Raw genomic sequence first — 14,145 nt, forward strand, 5'->3', positions numbered from 1 at the left:
CTTATCACTCTCCCACAAGCCCTCGAAGATGATGAACCTCTGTCCCGTGCTGCAGATTAGAGCACTTCAAACAGTGCAAGGGTCCCCTCTGGAGTAACGTGTTCAGATTTCAGAGCAAATTAGCAGACATCAAACAAGCAGGACGAGATGCTGGATCAAAGGAGAGACGCTCACAATCTTTGTCAGCGTACCAGCCGCTTTTGTAGTGTCACCAGTGACTGGGCCCTTCTGCGCTCATCCACTGTCCTCTGCGCTGTACTGTTCGTTCTTTCTTTCTTTCTTTCTTTCTTTCTTTCTTTCTTTCTTTCTTTCTTTCTTTCTTTCTTTCTTTCTTTCTTTCTTTCTTTCTTTCTTTCTTTCTTTTTTTTCTTTCTTTCTTTCTCTTGCTTGACACATTTGATAGATTTGACATTTTATTTTAATCCCCTTCTAAAACAAACACAAATCTAAAGGTCCTTGGACACTGAGTCCGAAATTCTCGTCTGAAATTTTCGTCCGTCATAAAAAAATTCCGATTTTTCACATCCGTAGCAAGCGTTTTGAGAGGTGTTTTGACAATTCAGAGCCACCGTACAAGCGAACGCCAAAATCCAGAACTGTTCAGGATCAATTGGTTCATGGAAATGGGTGGTCTTCTTTTTAATATGTGGCTCTAGTATCGCTAGCAAAGCATCAAACTGAGCCACTGACATCCTGAAGTAAACTTTGAATCGCTCGGGATAATCCCACAACTCCTTGATAAGGAGGTGGAACTCTCCTTCCTCCCTATGCAATCTCAGGATTGGATGGACCCAATATTTCCAATTTTTTCCACTTTTTAAGGAGAGAGAGGACAACAAAATCATCCACCCTGCTTGAAGACTCCATTTTGTATTGTTTTGCGAATTTTTTCCACAATGGATTAATTGAATACGCATGGGACTCGGTGTGCAAGGACCTTAAACCTACAGTACTTTTTTGGCTAATGCAGAGGTCCTCAGAGAAATTGTATCTTGTCTGAATAGAAATATCTGCTATTGTGGAATATTATTTATTAACTCTACTAATATTAATTCTACTCTTCATTTATTTTCACCTTCATCACGTAGCCTACCGTAACTAAAGCTAAAAAAGGTTTACCGCTTACAGTGCATGTCGGAACCAAAATGGCCATATCTGAATTCAGAGGCTTCCTCTGCACTTGTATACACAGTGATATGAACAGTATCACACGTTCGTTTTACCATATCAAGTCTTCATACTTGGTAGTGCATGCAAAGTGGATTTGCTTTCCCAGCACAGAAAACAGCGTCTTCTTGACGTGTTGACAACATGAGCCAAACTCTTTCAGGCCTCAGCTACAACTACAGTGTTTAGGGGCTTTCGCACTGAAGGAATCTTTTCATAGTTCCTAGAACTATTGGCGAAAGTACCCCGATTTTGGCGTGTTCGCGCCGCAGCAACTAGGAATGATTTTAGTTCTAGGAACTCCTTTTGGAGGAACTAATTTAGCTCCTACTTCAGAGTAGGGTCTAAACCAGCACTATAGGAACTACCAGTGACGCTAGTGTACGTACGCTGGTTGGCCGAATGCACACCAAACACCAGCAACCATCATTTAGCCTGCTCAGGCTCTGGCTGGCGTTCTCAGTGCCGTCAAAATAAAAGCCACAACAACAAGCGCGGCTTATGTTATTTCAGAGTTCCAACTGGCCGTGCGAATGCAACCAGGAAAATGTTCCTAAGGGAACCATTAGTTCTCGGGGAACCACCCTGGTGGCTAGTTCCTAGAACTAAGTTCCTAGAACTACCCGATGCGAAAGCCCCTTTTAAAAGCGGTAGGTTTTCAAAGTAGACGTTGGTTCTTACAGGAAGGAAGACTGGAATTACTGATGACTCGTTTCAGGCAGTTCAGATTCGCTACTTTCTTTTGAGAGACAAGAACTCCATTTACTGTGGACTTTGATCTTTGAAACTTTCCACACCTTTTACATTCACAAAGTGTGTATAACACACTACATGAAAGGTAATGTTTGAAAAAGCATAACAGGGGCACTTTAAAAAGTAAATTAAATTAATAAAGAGAGATAGATTTTGTAAAACCTAGTTAACATTAGAGATCCCGATTCTGCCCGATTCAGTAGATGAAATGATAAACGTCCTAAATTAAGAATAGTAAGCCAGATGTCATATATGAAACAAATCCCTTCTGAACAGCGCTCTAGGCTATTTTGCTCCAGTCCCCATGTGTCAGTCTCTTTTCTCTTTATCTCAAAATTGTTCTCTCTTTCTTTTGACTGTGGGGCAAGGTGAGACATGGCACAGGGGTTATTTGGGTAATGTGTGGGTGTATGAGGAAGGGGAGGGGTCTTCTTCCAGTTGCTGAGCACAATCTTGACCTCCAGCTATGCTCTGAAGTGCGGTTAATTTCACCCCTTGACACACAGCGGTCTGAATCTGCCCTGCTCAAAGCCCAACTGAACTCAGCGGTCTTAAGATGCTAACAAAGACAGCTGTGGCCAGGGGCAGTTTATGGATATACTTTCAAAAGAGCTGGAAGTGGAGATGCAACAATGATAGTGAGATCACAAACTAACTTGCTGATGAGTCATGCTGATTGATAATAGTAGAAGATTCTTGGGTTTAATATCTCAAAAACATACATAACATTGAAGTAACAAGGTGATACTTCATAAATTTTGCTAATATTTTGAGAGCTGATGTCCTCCATGAAAATAAAAACACACCAAGATAAAAAAAAAAGATTCACATGCTTATATTCTACACTCCTGTTTACATGGTACTCCGAAATCACACTGTAAAAAGTAATCTGCAATTGTTACTTTGAAGAACTATTTCTACCTGTACTGGTCTTTCCTCTAAATTTAGTTTTGTTGGTGTAACCTACCATATTTAGGTTGATTCTGTAATGTTGCATAACACTTTTAAAGGTGCTGTATGTAACTTTTTCACTCTACTAAAGCATAAAAATACCATAATATGTTTGCAGATTTAGGAAACATGCTGAGGTCAAATACTCGTTTCTCTGAAAAACACTTCTACAGCCAGTTATTTTACTTGGAAAAGTGCGTTCCGTGTTGGAATGACTGTTTTTGTTTTGGTCCGTGTAATCTTGCTCAACTTACAGTGTGTGTAAGTCTCCTCGGCTTTCATTGTCAATTCCGCTTGTTCCTGTTGCGTGTCCTCAAATTGGCAACCCGGGTGAGCGTCGAAGCGGGGGAAACAACGATATAAGCAACTGATGTTTCACAATCTCCGATATTTTTAATTTGGACAGCAGTACCTATTTCGACCACTAGCTGTCATTCTTACAAACTGCACCTTTAATTTGAATACAGTTCATTTAAATGTTACCGTATGTAGCATATTTTTTAGGTTACCGCTTTTTTAAGTAATTATATAATTTTAAGTAGTTATATCATGCCCAAAAAACATGCCATGTACCATGTTTTGTCATTGTGATATTGCAAAATTTATCAAAATGTCTTGCTATATTAAAATTAATTTCAAGAAAGACAGTTCAAGAAAGAAATTTAATATAAGAAAAAATCAGTTAGAATTGAAATTGACTTAATAATATAAATAGTGGTAGAGAGTTTCATAGTATATTACTGTTCTAGAAGGCTATTTTGACCATTTTTGAAGCAAGATCATTATTGAAGTGATTTCAAGAGAGAAAAACACCATTACAGCTCAGGATGACGGTCACAAGATTGTGTGTACTAGTCGACATGCTTGTTAGTTTCTGCTCGGTTACTGTGATATTGCATTTAGCCTGTGGCCTGTTGTAAAGCAGACTTCACACAGAATACTTTGTCTGCTGCGTTTCCGTGGCAACTAGGCAGAGATGTACATGGCTCGTCCCCTTATCATCAGGCGACACTCCTGTTCCTGCCCCAGGACAAAACACATCCCTGCAAATTATCATATCCATATACAGTAGATACACACACATTATATATGTAAAGGCCCGCATGACTACAGTGTTTTATCTATAGCTAACGTCCTGCTGCAATTACTACACAGACTCCATTAAATATATTCACCTTTATTTTTGCACATACTGATTTTTTTCCACACATTTGCTATTAGGATTATGGATGCCACAATGACATTTTAGTTTCGAATGAAATTAATACTTTTATTCAACAAGGGCGCATTAAATTGATCAAAAATGACAATAAAGACATTTTATAGTTACAAAAGGTGTTTTATTTCAAATAAAGGCTGTTCTAACTATTTGTCAAAGAAAACTGAAAAAAAAATGTATCACAGTTTTCCACAAAAATATTAAGCAGCACAACTGTTTTCAAAAATTACACAAAATTTACACAAAGGACGCACTCATAACTCGCCATGTGTCTTTGTTATTTTGCAGTGTTCATATCCTGTCTGGGAAGACTTCAGTGCCAAGGCCACCAAGCTGCACTCTCAACTCCGGTAAGTTCAGTCTCCGGCTCACATCCGCACCTGTCATGTGAAGACGGTTTTATTGAATGCTAAGAAAAGACAACGTCATCAATTTATCCCATTGGTTTTGTGCTTTTCAGAACCACCGTGCTAGCAGCAGTGGCCTTTCTGGATGCCTTTCAGAAGGTGGCGGACATGGCAACCAACACAAGAGGTATAGACACGATTACGGATGTGTGAGAGTGTGTGTGCAATTTCTGTCCAACTATGTGTGTGCGATTTCTGTATGTATATCCCATTATGAGGGTTATGCATAGCAGAAAACACTACTGGAGAGAGAGATACTGAGTGTCCAAAACAAAGGATTATAGAAGGGACAGAGCCAGACCCTCTAGATTTAATGCTCTCATTTGGCTGATGAAGTATGTGAGGATGTTTTTGTGTTAATTTTCGTATTTGTGTGCATGTAAGACAAAAGCTTAACTAACTTTATCAGCAAATAATTAAACACAACTCCATTATTCATCTTTATCTCTGGTGAGTTTTGAACAGTATGTTCACATGACAGAAATAAACATGACTATATTGGATAAATGAGAGGAAAGAAAGACGTGGCTCATAGCTGCAGAGTGTTTTTGGTTATTTACGGCATGATGCTTTTTTAATGATTTGACAGAGTCAAGATCTTCAAGGGGAATCAACTGATGAAAAAAGTTGTTTGGAAATAAACTACCAGCCTCATTATGATTATATTACTGTTTTGGGCTTTTTTCTCTTGGTTGGGGGATTTTCTCATTTCATCTTGTCTCGTGGCTTGCCTGAGGTAAAGACTGTGTTTGAAGGAGTATGATGATCTGCGTTATTATGGGTGCGTATGGGCATGTTGTGTTTTTAATGAGCTGACGGAGCTGGGAGCCTTCCCGTATGCCTTATAAAGGCAACAAGGATCGCATCCAATCCCACTTGTGACACAAGCTTCAGATGGAGGCTGTTGGGGTGCAAAAGGAAAGTGAGTGAGAACAATAAACAAAAGGAGCATTAAATAGTCAGAGGAACAAGGTTAAATGAAAGTGAGGCATTTTATTACAAACATTTTTACAGATAAATGCCCTTTTGTCTCATGCAGTGTTCAAAAATGTGCATTTTCTCAAGCTTTCATATATCTCTATGTAAAATATATGAATTAAATTCATACTCTCCAAAATTCATATCCACAAATCTGTGTATTATTTTCTAATAATATTAACTTCTCATCTTGAATAAATGGATTTTGTTGGTTTTCCATTTGCACATTTTTTCCCCCACTTGCTTTATGCTTAAACCTCAGTAAATGTTTTATTTTATGTCTTATATCTGGCCAATTCTCATGTTCACTGCTGAGTAACTCACTGCTCTTACCAGAATGAGACGGACAGATGCCAGTAATTTACAGATTGTATAACTTATTGATGACAGTATAGTTTTGTAGCACAGAGCTAGTGTCCTGGATGTATGGATTATGCTGCACATCACTCGTTTCTTCTTTAACACTTTTTGATATGCAAGCTTTTGCGTGATATTTCCTCTGTTGTGATTTAGACATGCATCAGCCCACATCCAGCCTTTGGCTCAGAATAGACTTAAAATGACTGTAGTTGAAAGGATGACAACAGCTTTCACAGATATACATTTCAGAATGATATGAACACCAATTGTTTTATTTTAGCAGCCAATAAAAGTGGATTAGGGAGATGTGGAGTATATAAAAGTGGGCTAGATAACCCGAGGGTTTAGCTCATGGCACAGGTGAGTGCTCTTAAACACAGGTTTCTCTATGGGAAGGAGGGGTCACGTACATTTTAAGTCTATTCTCAGTGATCATGTGACCTGATTGATGTCAAATTTGTTGAATGCCAAAAGGAGAATGGCCACCAAGCTCCGACACACCTCACTGGCACTTCAAAGAGAGAGAGAGAGAGAGAGAGAGTGCGTGAGACAAACAGACATAGTCTATGGATGTGACAGTATGTGTTGACCACAGGGCTGCTGAAAGATATTTTAAGACAGAGAGAGAAACAAAAGGAGAGAATATGAGGGCACGGTTGGGGTGTCGTGTAACAGGATAAAAGTCAAGTGAACTCTGAAAGGAGGATGTATCATAATGCATGCATCGCATTTATTTTTTGGAAAGTTTCATTCTAGCAGGGCCATCACCGGACAATCTGGAGTGTTGTGGGTGAAGGGACCCACAAAGGTCCTTAATGGGGCCCTGAGAATTATTATTATTATTATTATTTAACCATTACTTTGAAATATCAATGATCAAAACTGACTCTGAAAAGAATACAAACGCATCTCATATTTACAACCCAGGTTTATTGGAAAAAAAGTGTCTCTACCTACATTTAGTAAAATCCAAAAAACAAACCTGTACATGCAATTCAGTGCAGGTTCCAGCTGAAATTTCACATGGTTCTTGTACATTACTATGTTATGACCTCAAAACACTTTTACCACAGTGCATGATTAGCAAACTAATACATTTTGATGTTTGCATCGCATAATTAGCTCAATATGTCTGGCTTTTCTGACGCTTTCTAGTTCACCTGGTACAGCATTGCACTTATGATGCGGTGCGCTCAGGTACGAGTCTCGTGAAACACAAGTCATGAGAAAAGAGCTCAAAGACTTAAAGTGGCATGCTTGATTCAACCAGTTAATTTTTATCTCACGTTTGCTTTTGTTAACTCCTAACTGTTGGTTAGGTTTAGGGTAGGGTTTAGTGTTGGTGGTATGTTATTTTCAAGCACAATAGAGCATTAAACTTTTAGTGACACTCACCAGACATTTCATTTCTAAACTGCCACGATATGCACAACAACCAATATAATAAAATGTTGCCAGATTCACGTTCATCCATTTCAGATAAAACTGACAGTGCTTTTAGTGCCACTCACTAGACATTTCACTTTGCATCACACAAAAAAGTGTAAAAAGCAATGTAAAATTATTTTGCAGAAATGTTGCCACAAGCACATTTTTTCCAATGAATTGCATATTCATGTTTAGCTGGTAAGGTTTATATTTGGGACAAGTTTCACCCCCTCCCCATCACAGCGCCACAGACTGCCACGAAGCAATGAGGAGGGGATGGCTGTGAACCGCAACGAAACGGAAGCAAACACACAAACACAACCGCACACACACACACAAACACACTCCAGGCCTTCATCCTCTCAATGGGGGTACACCGCTATACTGAGGGAGGAAACTGAAGCTTCCTGCCAGTAACTGCCTATAATCTGCTTCTCATTTACTTTCTTTACTGTTCTTCTTCCTTCAGCTCATCCTCCTCTTCTCCTGCTGAGATTGAGTCTAGCCAACTCTCTTCATCACCAGCACTTTTTCTTGTGTTCTCACATTGGCTATAAAATTACTTAAAGGGATAGTTCACCATGAAATGAAAATTATGTCATCATTTACTCACCCTCATGTCATTCTAAAACTTTCTGTGGAACCTAAAAAATATATTTTAAAAAAGGTTGGGTTTTTTTTTTGTACTCAGTGAAAGCCGCTGGGGTCCAGTGTTGTTTTGGACCCCTTTAAGTTAAATTATTCAGACAAACCAGTCAAGAAACATCTTCCTTTGTGTTACACAAAGTCATACAGGTTTGGATGACTAAAGTCATACTGTTTTAGATGACAAAATTATGATAAAGTTTTCATTAACCATTTAGGATAATGGTCTCACACTGTCTCCTTTAAGGAAAATTATTGGCTTTTTCACATGTGTACAATAAGTGGCAGGGGAAAAGAACACAACATTGGGAGGCCTAGATAATAATCTTGTTCTGTATAGACGGATTCAGTGGAGGGAGTCTGGCTGTGTGTGTGTGAAAACCCTAATTCATGAGCCAGAATCAAAACAAAAAGTGCTTTGGCTTGTCCTCTCGATCTTCCTCTCGGCCTCTCACTCTCTCTTTCTTCTCGCGCTCAGTCTCTCACACAGAGACTCTCTTTCCCACTCTGTTCTTGGCTGTGGTGGGAATAAATGTTGATAGATCACAGTCTGTCCTGGAAGCCTGGCACGGGAGCTCGTAAAAAAAGGCGTTCTGCAGATGTGTGCGCGGCGCAGAAGGCTCGTCCGACGCTTCATAGTGGTGTTTTACTGCCCTGCCTGCATGAGCGGAATAGTAGCAACCATAATGAACATCATAAATCTGATTCATACACCAGGGGGCAAAATGGCTGCCCCTCATAGTCAAAGAGAACATGAAAAAAAAAAGTCTGCCAGCTCAGCAACCGGCAAGCTATTTGGAGGATCAGTTTGTGTGTCTGAGTGTTTGTGTGTGTGATGGGGGTCAGTATTTCCCCAGATGTTTTAAGTAGACTGGTGTAGGCAGCAGGGTGTTACCATTCACACGGCCGTGTAAGCAAACACCAGCCAAACAGTCTGAGAGGAACATTCTCAGTCGCCTTAACACGTCTATTTCTGATAGGGTCTAGTGTAGATTTTCAAGGCACACTCTATAATATCAATAAGAGATAGTAAATTCTGCTTAAAGTGGTACACAAATGTATATGTAAAACCAGAGGAGCACCTTAGCCATCATTTTAGTGTAAGAACAAAACACCAATGTATGACCAGCTGTGCTTAACACATGGGGATGGCCTTCAAAAGTAATTAATGATCAATTAGTAAAACTGCAATGGAATTGTTTTAATAATTAGCCGATTCTTTCTGAACTGTTATTGTCTTGCTCACATTGCATTACTTTTGTATTTCTTAAGGTTTCTAGACTCCATTTTGATCTTTACTAGATAAAATTGGAAGGATGGACATTATCCATTGTGATACATTCAGGATGTATTAATTCAATATTAGTATTATTAACATAACATAGTAAGGCATTTATAGAACTTAGACTGGTCTTTAAGCACAGCTTAAAACTATACACTGCTGTTCAAAAGTTAGAGGTCAGTAAGATTTAAAAAAAAATGTTTTAAAGAAATTACAGAAAAATTAAATCGATAATAAGTGACAGAAAAGACTTACAATGTTAAAAAACAATCTATTTTAAATAATCATGAAATAATTCATGAATGTAGTCCTACATTTATGCAATCTTTAGATTAATAGCATTTAGAAGCATTTATAGCATTCTTTAGTTCTCTCATTTGTTCTGCTTCATGAATGTAAAGCATGTGTGTGTGTGTGTGTCAACCAAATGAAAGGGAGCAGGTGCAATTCTGAATGCTAAATGTACAGTTTTTAATTCATTCACCTTTAATTCATTTCTAATTGAAGTACTTTTATAATTGTAGTAACTCGAAGTGCTATACATTCCTTTGTCACAAGGAAGAATAATCTGACGCTGCATTTAAATGACTGAGGATCAAGTGAAGTCCATCTGTGTCTGCCAGTCTATCTCTCTATAGCCAAGCCTTTGACAGCCAATGACCTTGAATGATCCCATTTCAGTACAGTACAGCCAGACACTATTATGGCTTCTCCTTTTAGAGCTGTTTATTCTTTTCTCATTAAAGGGATGCATTATCTGAAGAGACAGAGTGTTTTGAATATTTTGAAAATACAGGCTCTGTTTATTAATATAATGTCAGCTTAAGGACATAAGAGGGTTTGTGTGATTAGAAAAGAAAAGTGAAAAGACACAACACACAACACAGCCTTGTGATATATGTTTGATAGCAACGGCTGCCAGAAAAGGTATTAAAAAGGCAAGAAGATAGAATCTCGTCTTACAAACCATCACTGGCTTTGTGATCCCCATCAACACTCTCTTATTACAGGAAAATTACTGCTGCTCTTTAATTCTACAGGGCGGTTTGATGGTGCAGGACCTCCCGCCAGCATGGTGAGCCTGACTCAGCTTCCCCCGTATACCTCCCCGAATACACACACACACACTCCTGACCTCCTCTAGGGAACACCTGTTCTCACTGAGAGACTTGTACAGCTCAGCACTCCTACATCGTCCCAAACTACTCTATCATTAAAACCATATAATCAAGAAACACTATTAACAAAATACAGGATGCTTGAAATTAGCTCCTCAACTAAAAGCCAGACACAAAGATTTCCATGAACAGGTTCTTTGAAGAGAAACACACATTTGTTCACACTGTAATAAAGACCACCAAGAAAGAAGGACCCTCTTTTTCTTTGTCAGTGTTTTTTTTTTTTCTGTTATACTGTAGGTAATTCACAAGCACTATAAGTTGGATTCTTTTGTCGATTTTATTTTAAGCTCTTGGCTGCAATATCCTTAATTTCTCACTCCATTCTATAGTAGGCTACTTAAATAGCTGCTTAAACAGTTAGTTCTGGACCTAGAATTTGACTGGACATGTAATGTAACTTATTCCCATTGTCTCTGTTTGTTTTGTGGGTAAACATGGCCTTTCTCCAGGTTACATTGTTACGCCAGTACGTGGCGACAAGTAGCTCTTCTTTATGACTAAGTGACTAAGTCATTGATTCATTTGCTCATTGAAAAAATACTGATTCATTCAAAAATACTGATTCGTTCAGGAACAAAACATCACTACTGGGCTTTGCTAGGTGTCAGAGATGATTCTGCAGTGGATTTGGAACTGTTTTTTGTTGGATAGGCAAAACTTTCAAAGTAATTTACTACAGTTTTTCTTAATTGGTAACATACTAAAACCGATTCAGTTGGCCAAATTTCCTAAACCATTCATTCAATTCTCGAAACGTTTTTACCTGTTTTCACACTCACACAATTTTCTCAATGTTTTCTGCAAAAGTCTGCACAAAAATGTCCTCATTTTGCACGTTTAACCATGCTCTCATTCAGAAAACACAAGTACACAATATAATTAACTCAAGTGTCACACTGTGAGCTCAGATTGCACACATTTATCCATGTGTAAACATTAAGTAGGTTTTGTGTGTCATCTGAGGCCAAAGTTGGATTTTGAAAAAAGAGAATAATGTTTTTGACTGGCAGTGGAAATTTGAGGTTTGGACAAACTGGTAGATGATTGTTTTGAGATTGTGTTTATAGTTGTGAGAAAATGGTCATTTGTTTCGTGAATTGTGTGTAAGCAATCAAGACAAACTGTAACTTATTGTTTATTGAACTATTGTGTATAAGCAATATCACACTCACAGTTTTGCTGTTGGTCTGAGGAACAGCACTGTGAACTGCTCTTGTGATATTACCTAAATATAATATTTACCAGTTCACACAAAAGGCATTTTTGAATTCCACCACGCAGCTTTTTTACTTGTTTTTGTATGTAAACATGCATAACATACATGCATTTGACCACTGCACAACATTTGCATGTAAACACTGTGATTTAAAAAAACATGGTTTTGAAAAACTTGCTTTACCACTTATATATAATAATAATTCGTTACATTTATATAGCACTTTTTCTGGGACCTCAAAGTGCTTCACATATGGAAGGGGGGAATCTCCTCAACCACCACCAATGTGCAGCATCCACCTGGATGATGCGACGGCAGCCATATTGCACCAGAACGCCCAACACACACCAACTTATTGGTGGAGAGGAGACAGAGTGATGAAGCCAATTAGTATATAGCGATGATTAGGGGGCCATGATGGACAGAGGCCAAGGGGCAAATTTGGCCAGGATGCTGGGGTTACACCCCTACTCTTTTTCGAAGGACATCCTGGGATTTTTAATGACCACAGAGAGTCAGGACCTCGGTTTAACGTCTCATCCGAAGGATGGTGCTCTTTGACACTATAGTGTCCCCGTCACTACACTGGGGCGTTAGGACCCACACAGACCACAGGGTGAGCGCCCCCTGCTGGCCTCACTAACACCTCTTCCAGCAGCAACCTGGTTTTCTCAGGAAGTCTCCCATCCAGGTACTAACCAGGCTCAGCCCTGCTTAGCTTCAGTGGGCAAACCAGTCTTGGGCTACAGGGTGATATGGCTGCTGACATAGATGACATAGATGTGTATATGTAAGTTTCAAAACAGTAAACCGATCAAATGAGCTGAGGCATGGTCGGCCTGAAATGGAAAAAAAATGTAGGACGGAACTTAATTTTGTCCATTGGTAATTGATCGGATTGTTTGTCGTTTGCAATTGTTGTGAGTGACAGGTTGTTACTCATACTTTTTAGTGAAATTATTTGGTCGTCAGAAGTGGGGTGGGTTTTGGAAGGTATAAAAAGGGGGCGTGACCAAAACAGTTAGAGAACCACTGGTTTAGAGTGTGCTTTTGTTTTGTAGTATTTTAGTTTGTAGTTTTATTAATGTTTCCTGCTCCGCTGTTAGTCTAATTAACCATGCGTATAGTGTTTCCTGTGTTCATTGTTAGGTTTTGTCCTTACGCTTACATGTGCTCAGTTTTGGTTTCCATGTTTCTCTGTTCCCATGTTCTTTGTAATCTACTTTGGTTATTATTATTTTATTAAGGAATCTGCATTTGGATCCAGCTCTCTTGTGTTTTTTATTTCCGGGCGTGACAATACATTTACATCCGTACATGAACATGCTCTGGAACAGCATGTACAATATGGAAATTCAGAGGCTCGATTTTGCCTTAATGGCAATTAAATATTAACAGTGGTTTGAGTTATAGACCTAATTAAGATAGGATCCTGTGTAGACCCTCCAGCTCTTGTCCCCTGAGAGGATTCATAAAGCTGTTCAGAAGCTGATAGAGATGTCAAAAACTGATCGAAAGACTGGTATGGATTATATTAATCAAACCATAAGGTCCTGTGCCATAAAGCCCAATGTGAATAATAGCATCTAGAGAGATCATGTCGGCTCTCCCTCATGTAACTGTATCATCTTTTTCTGCTTTTCCTTAATTCCTATCTTCTGATTGGTTCTGACAGCTCAATATGAGCCTTGTAATAACAGACCAATCCATATGGGAGAGTGTGGGCTTCTTGGTGCTCTTGGCATTTACCACAGGATGTCGACTGTTTTTCCTCAAGTTAATCTGAAACACTGGATGCAGTGCAGGGGCACATAACACACAGGTAGACTCTATACCCCACCGCCAGCCAGCTCATTGTAAAAAGGGAGGGCGATCGCTGCATTGTTGCCTAGCAACAGAGAGAGATGTGCCCCTGTTGCTTATAGTGTTGCTAAGAAACTGGGAAAAAATGTTGCAGTCATTTACAGTGTTTGCAGAGTGGCAAAGAGTAACATGGTAGGCTACATGCAGAGCTGCTTGTTGCCACAAGCTGTTTCAGTGTTTTTACAGCGTTGAACGAATGCAAGGGTTCAACAGAGGATACAAGCTCAAACCTTGAAGCTGTAGGTGAAGACTGGGACGAATCTGAATCAGGACTTACAGTGTGGGCGAACTGTGAAGAGGATGCGTCTCTTGTCATTAGTAACAGAATCTCTGTCTAGCACATATACTCCCATGCGCTCACACGCACATACCCACCGCTCTCATTAAGAAGACGGGAGACTTGCCTTGGCAGCGGAGTCTAGTTTCTGCCGCTTCCCACGTACATGCTGCTGGCTGCAGGCACAAAGAGAGCCTGTGACACAAGGAAGTGTCCTAAAGAGAGGCTAGAGAGAGAGAGAGAGAGAGAGGGATGCAGAGGGAGGAAGAGAAGCAAATAGATGAGCATTGTGAACGCAGCTTAATTAAAGACAATAATGTTGTTTTTGTAGCACATTCTCAAAAACAAATGGCTGACTCAGAGAGGTGGAGATGGCCTAGTTTCCCACTCGAGAGAAACTCAGCTTTTAAGAGAGTTC

General features: G+C 39.4%; 1 protein-coding gene across 6 annotated transcripts in view; it reads left to right on the top strand.

Moving 5' to 3' along the window:
- Positions 1–14,145, top strand: part of mtss1lb (MTSS I-BAR domain containing 2b) — an 82,209-nt gene that overhangs the window by 12,552 nt on the left and 55,512 nt on the right. For all 6 annotated transcript variants that reach the window (XM_056242429.1, XM_056242462.1, XM_056242446.1 and 3 more), the window contains exons 2-3: positions 4,379–4,440; positions 4,551–4,624. In XM_056242429.1, the coding sequence (XP_056098404.1) occupies positions 4,379–4,440; positions 4,551–4,624 (136 nt within the window). The remainder of the gene's footprint in view (positions 1–4,378; positions 4,441–4,550; positions 4,625–14,145) is intronic.

This window comes from Rhinichthys klamathensis, unplaced genomic scaffold, assembly GCF_029890125.1.
Source record: "Rhinichthys klamathensis goyatoka isolate OS25496 unplaced genomic scaffold, OSU_Roscu_1.1 h1tg000022l_1, whole genome shotgun sequence".
Classification (NCBI taxonomy): domain Eukaryota; kingdom Metazoa; phylum Chordata; class Actinopteri; order Cypriniformes; family Leuciscidae; genus Rhinichthys; species Rhinichthys klamathensis.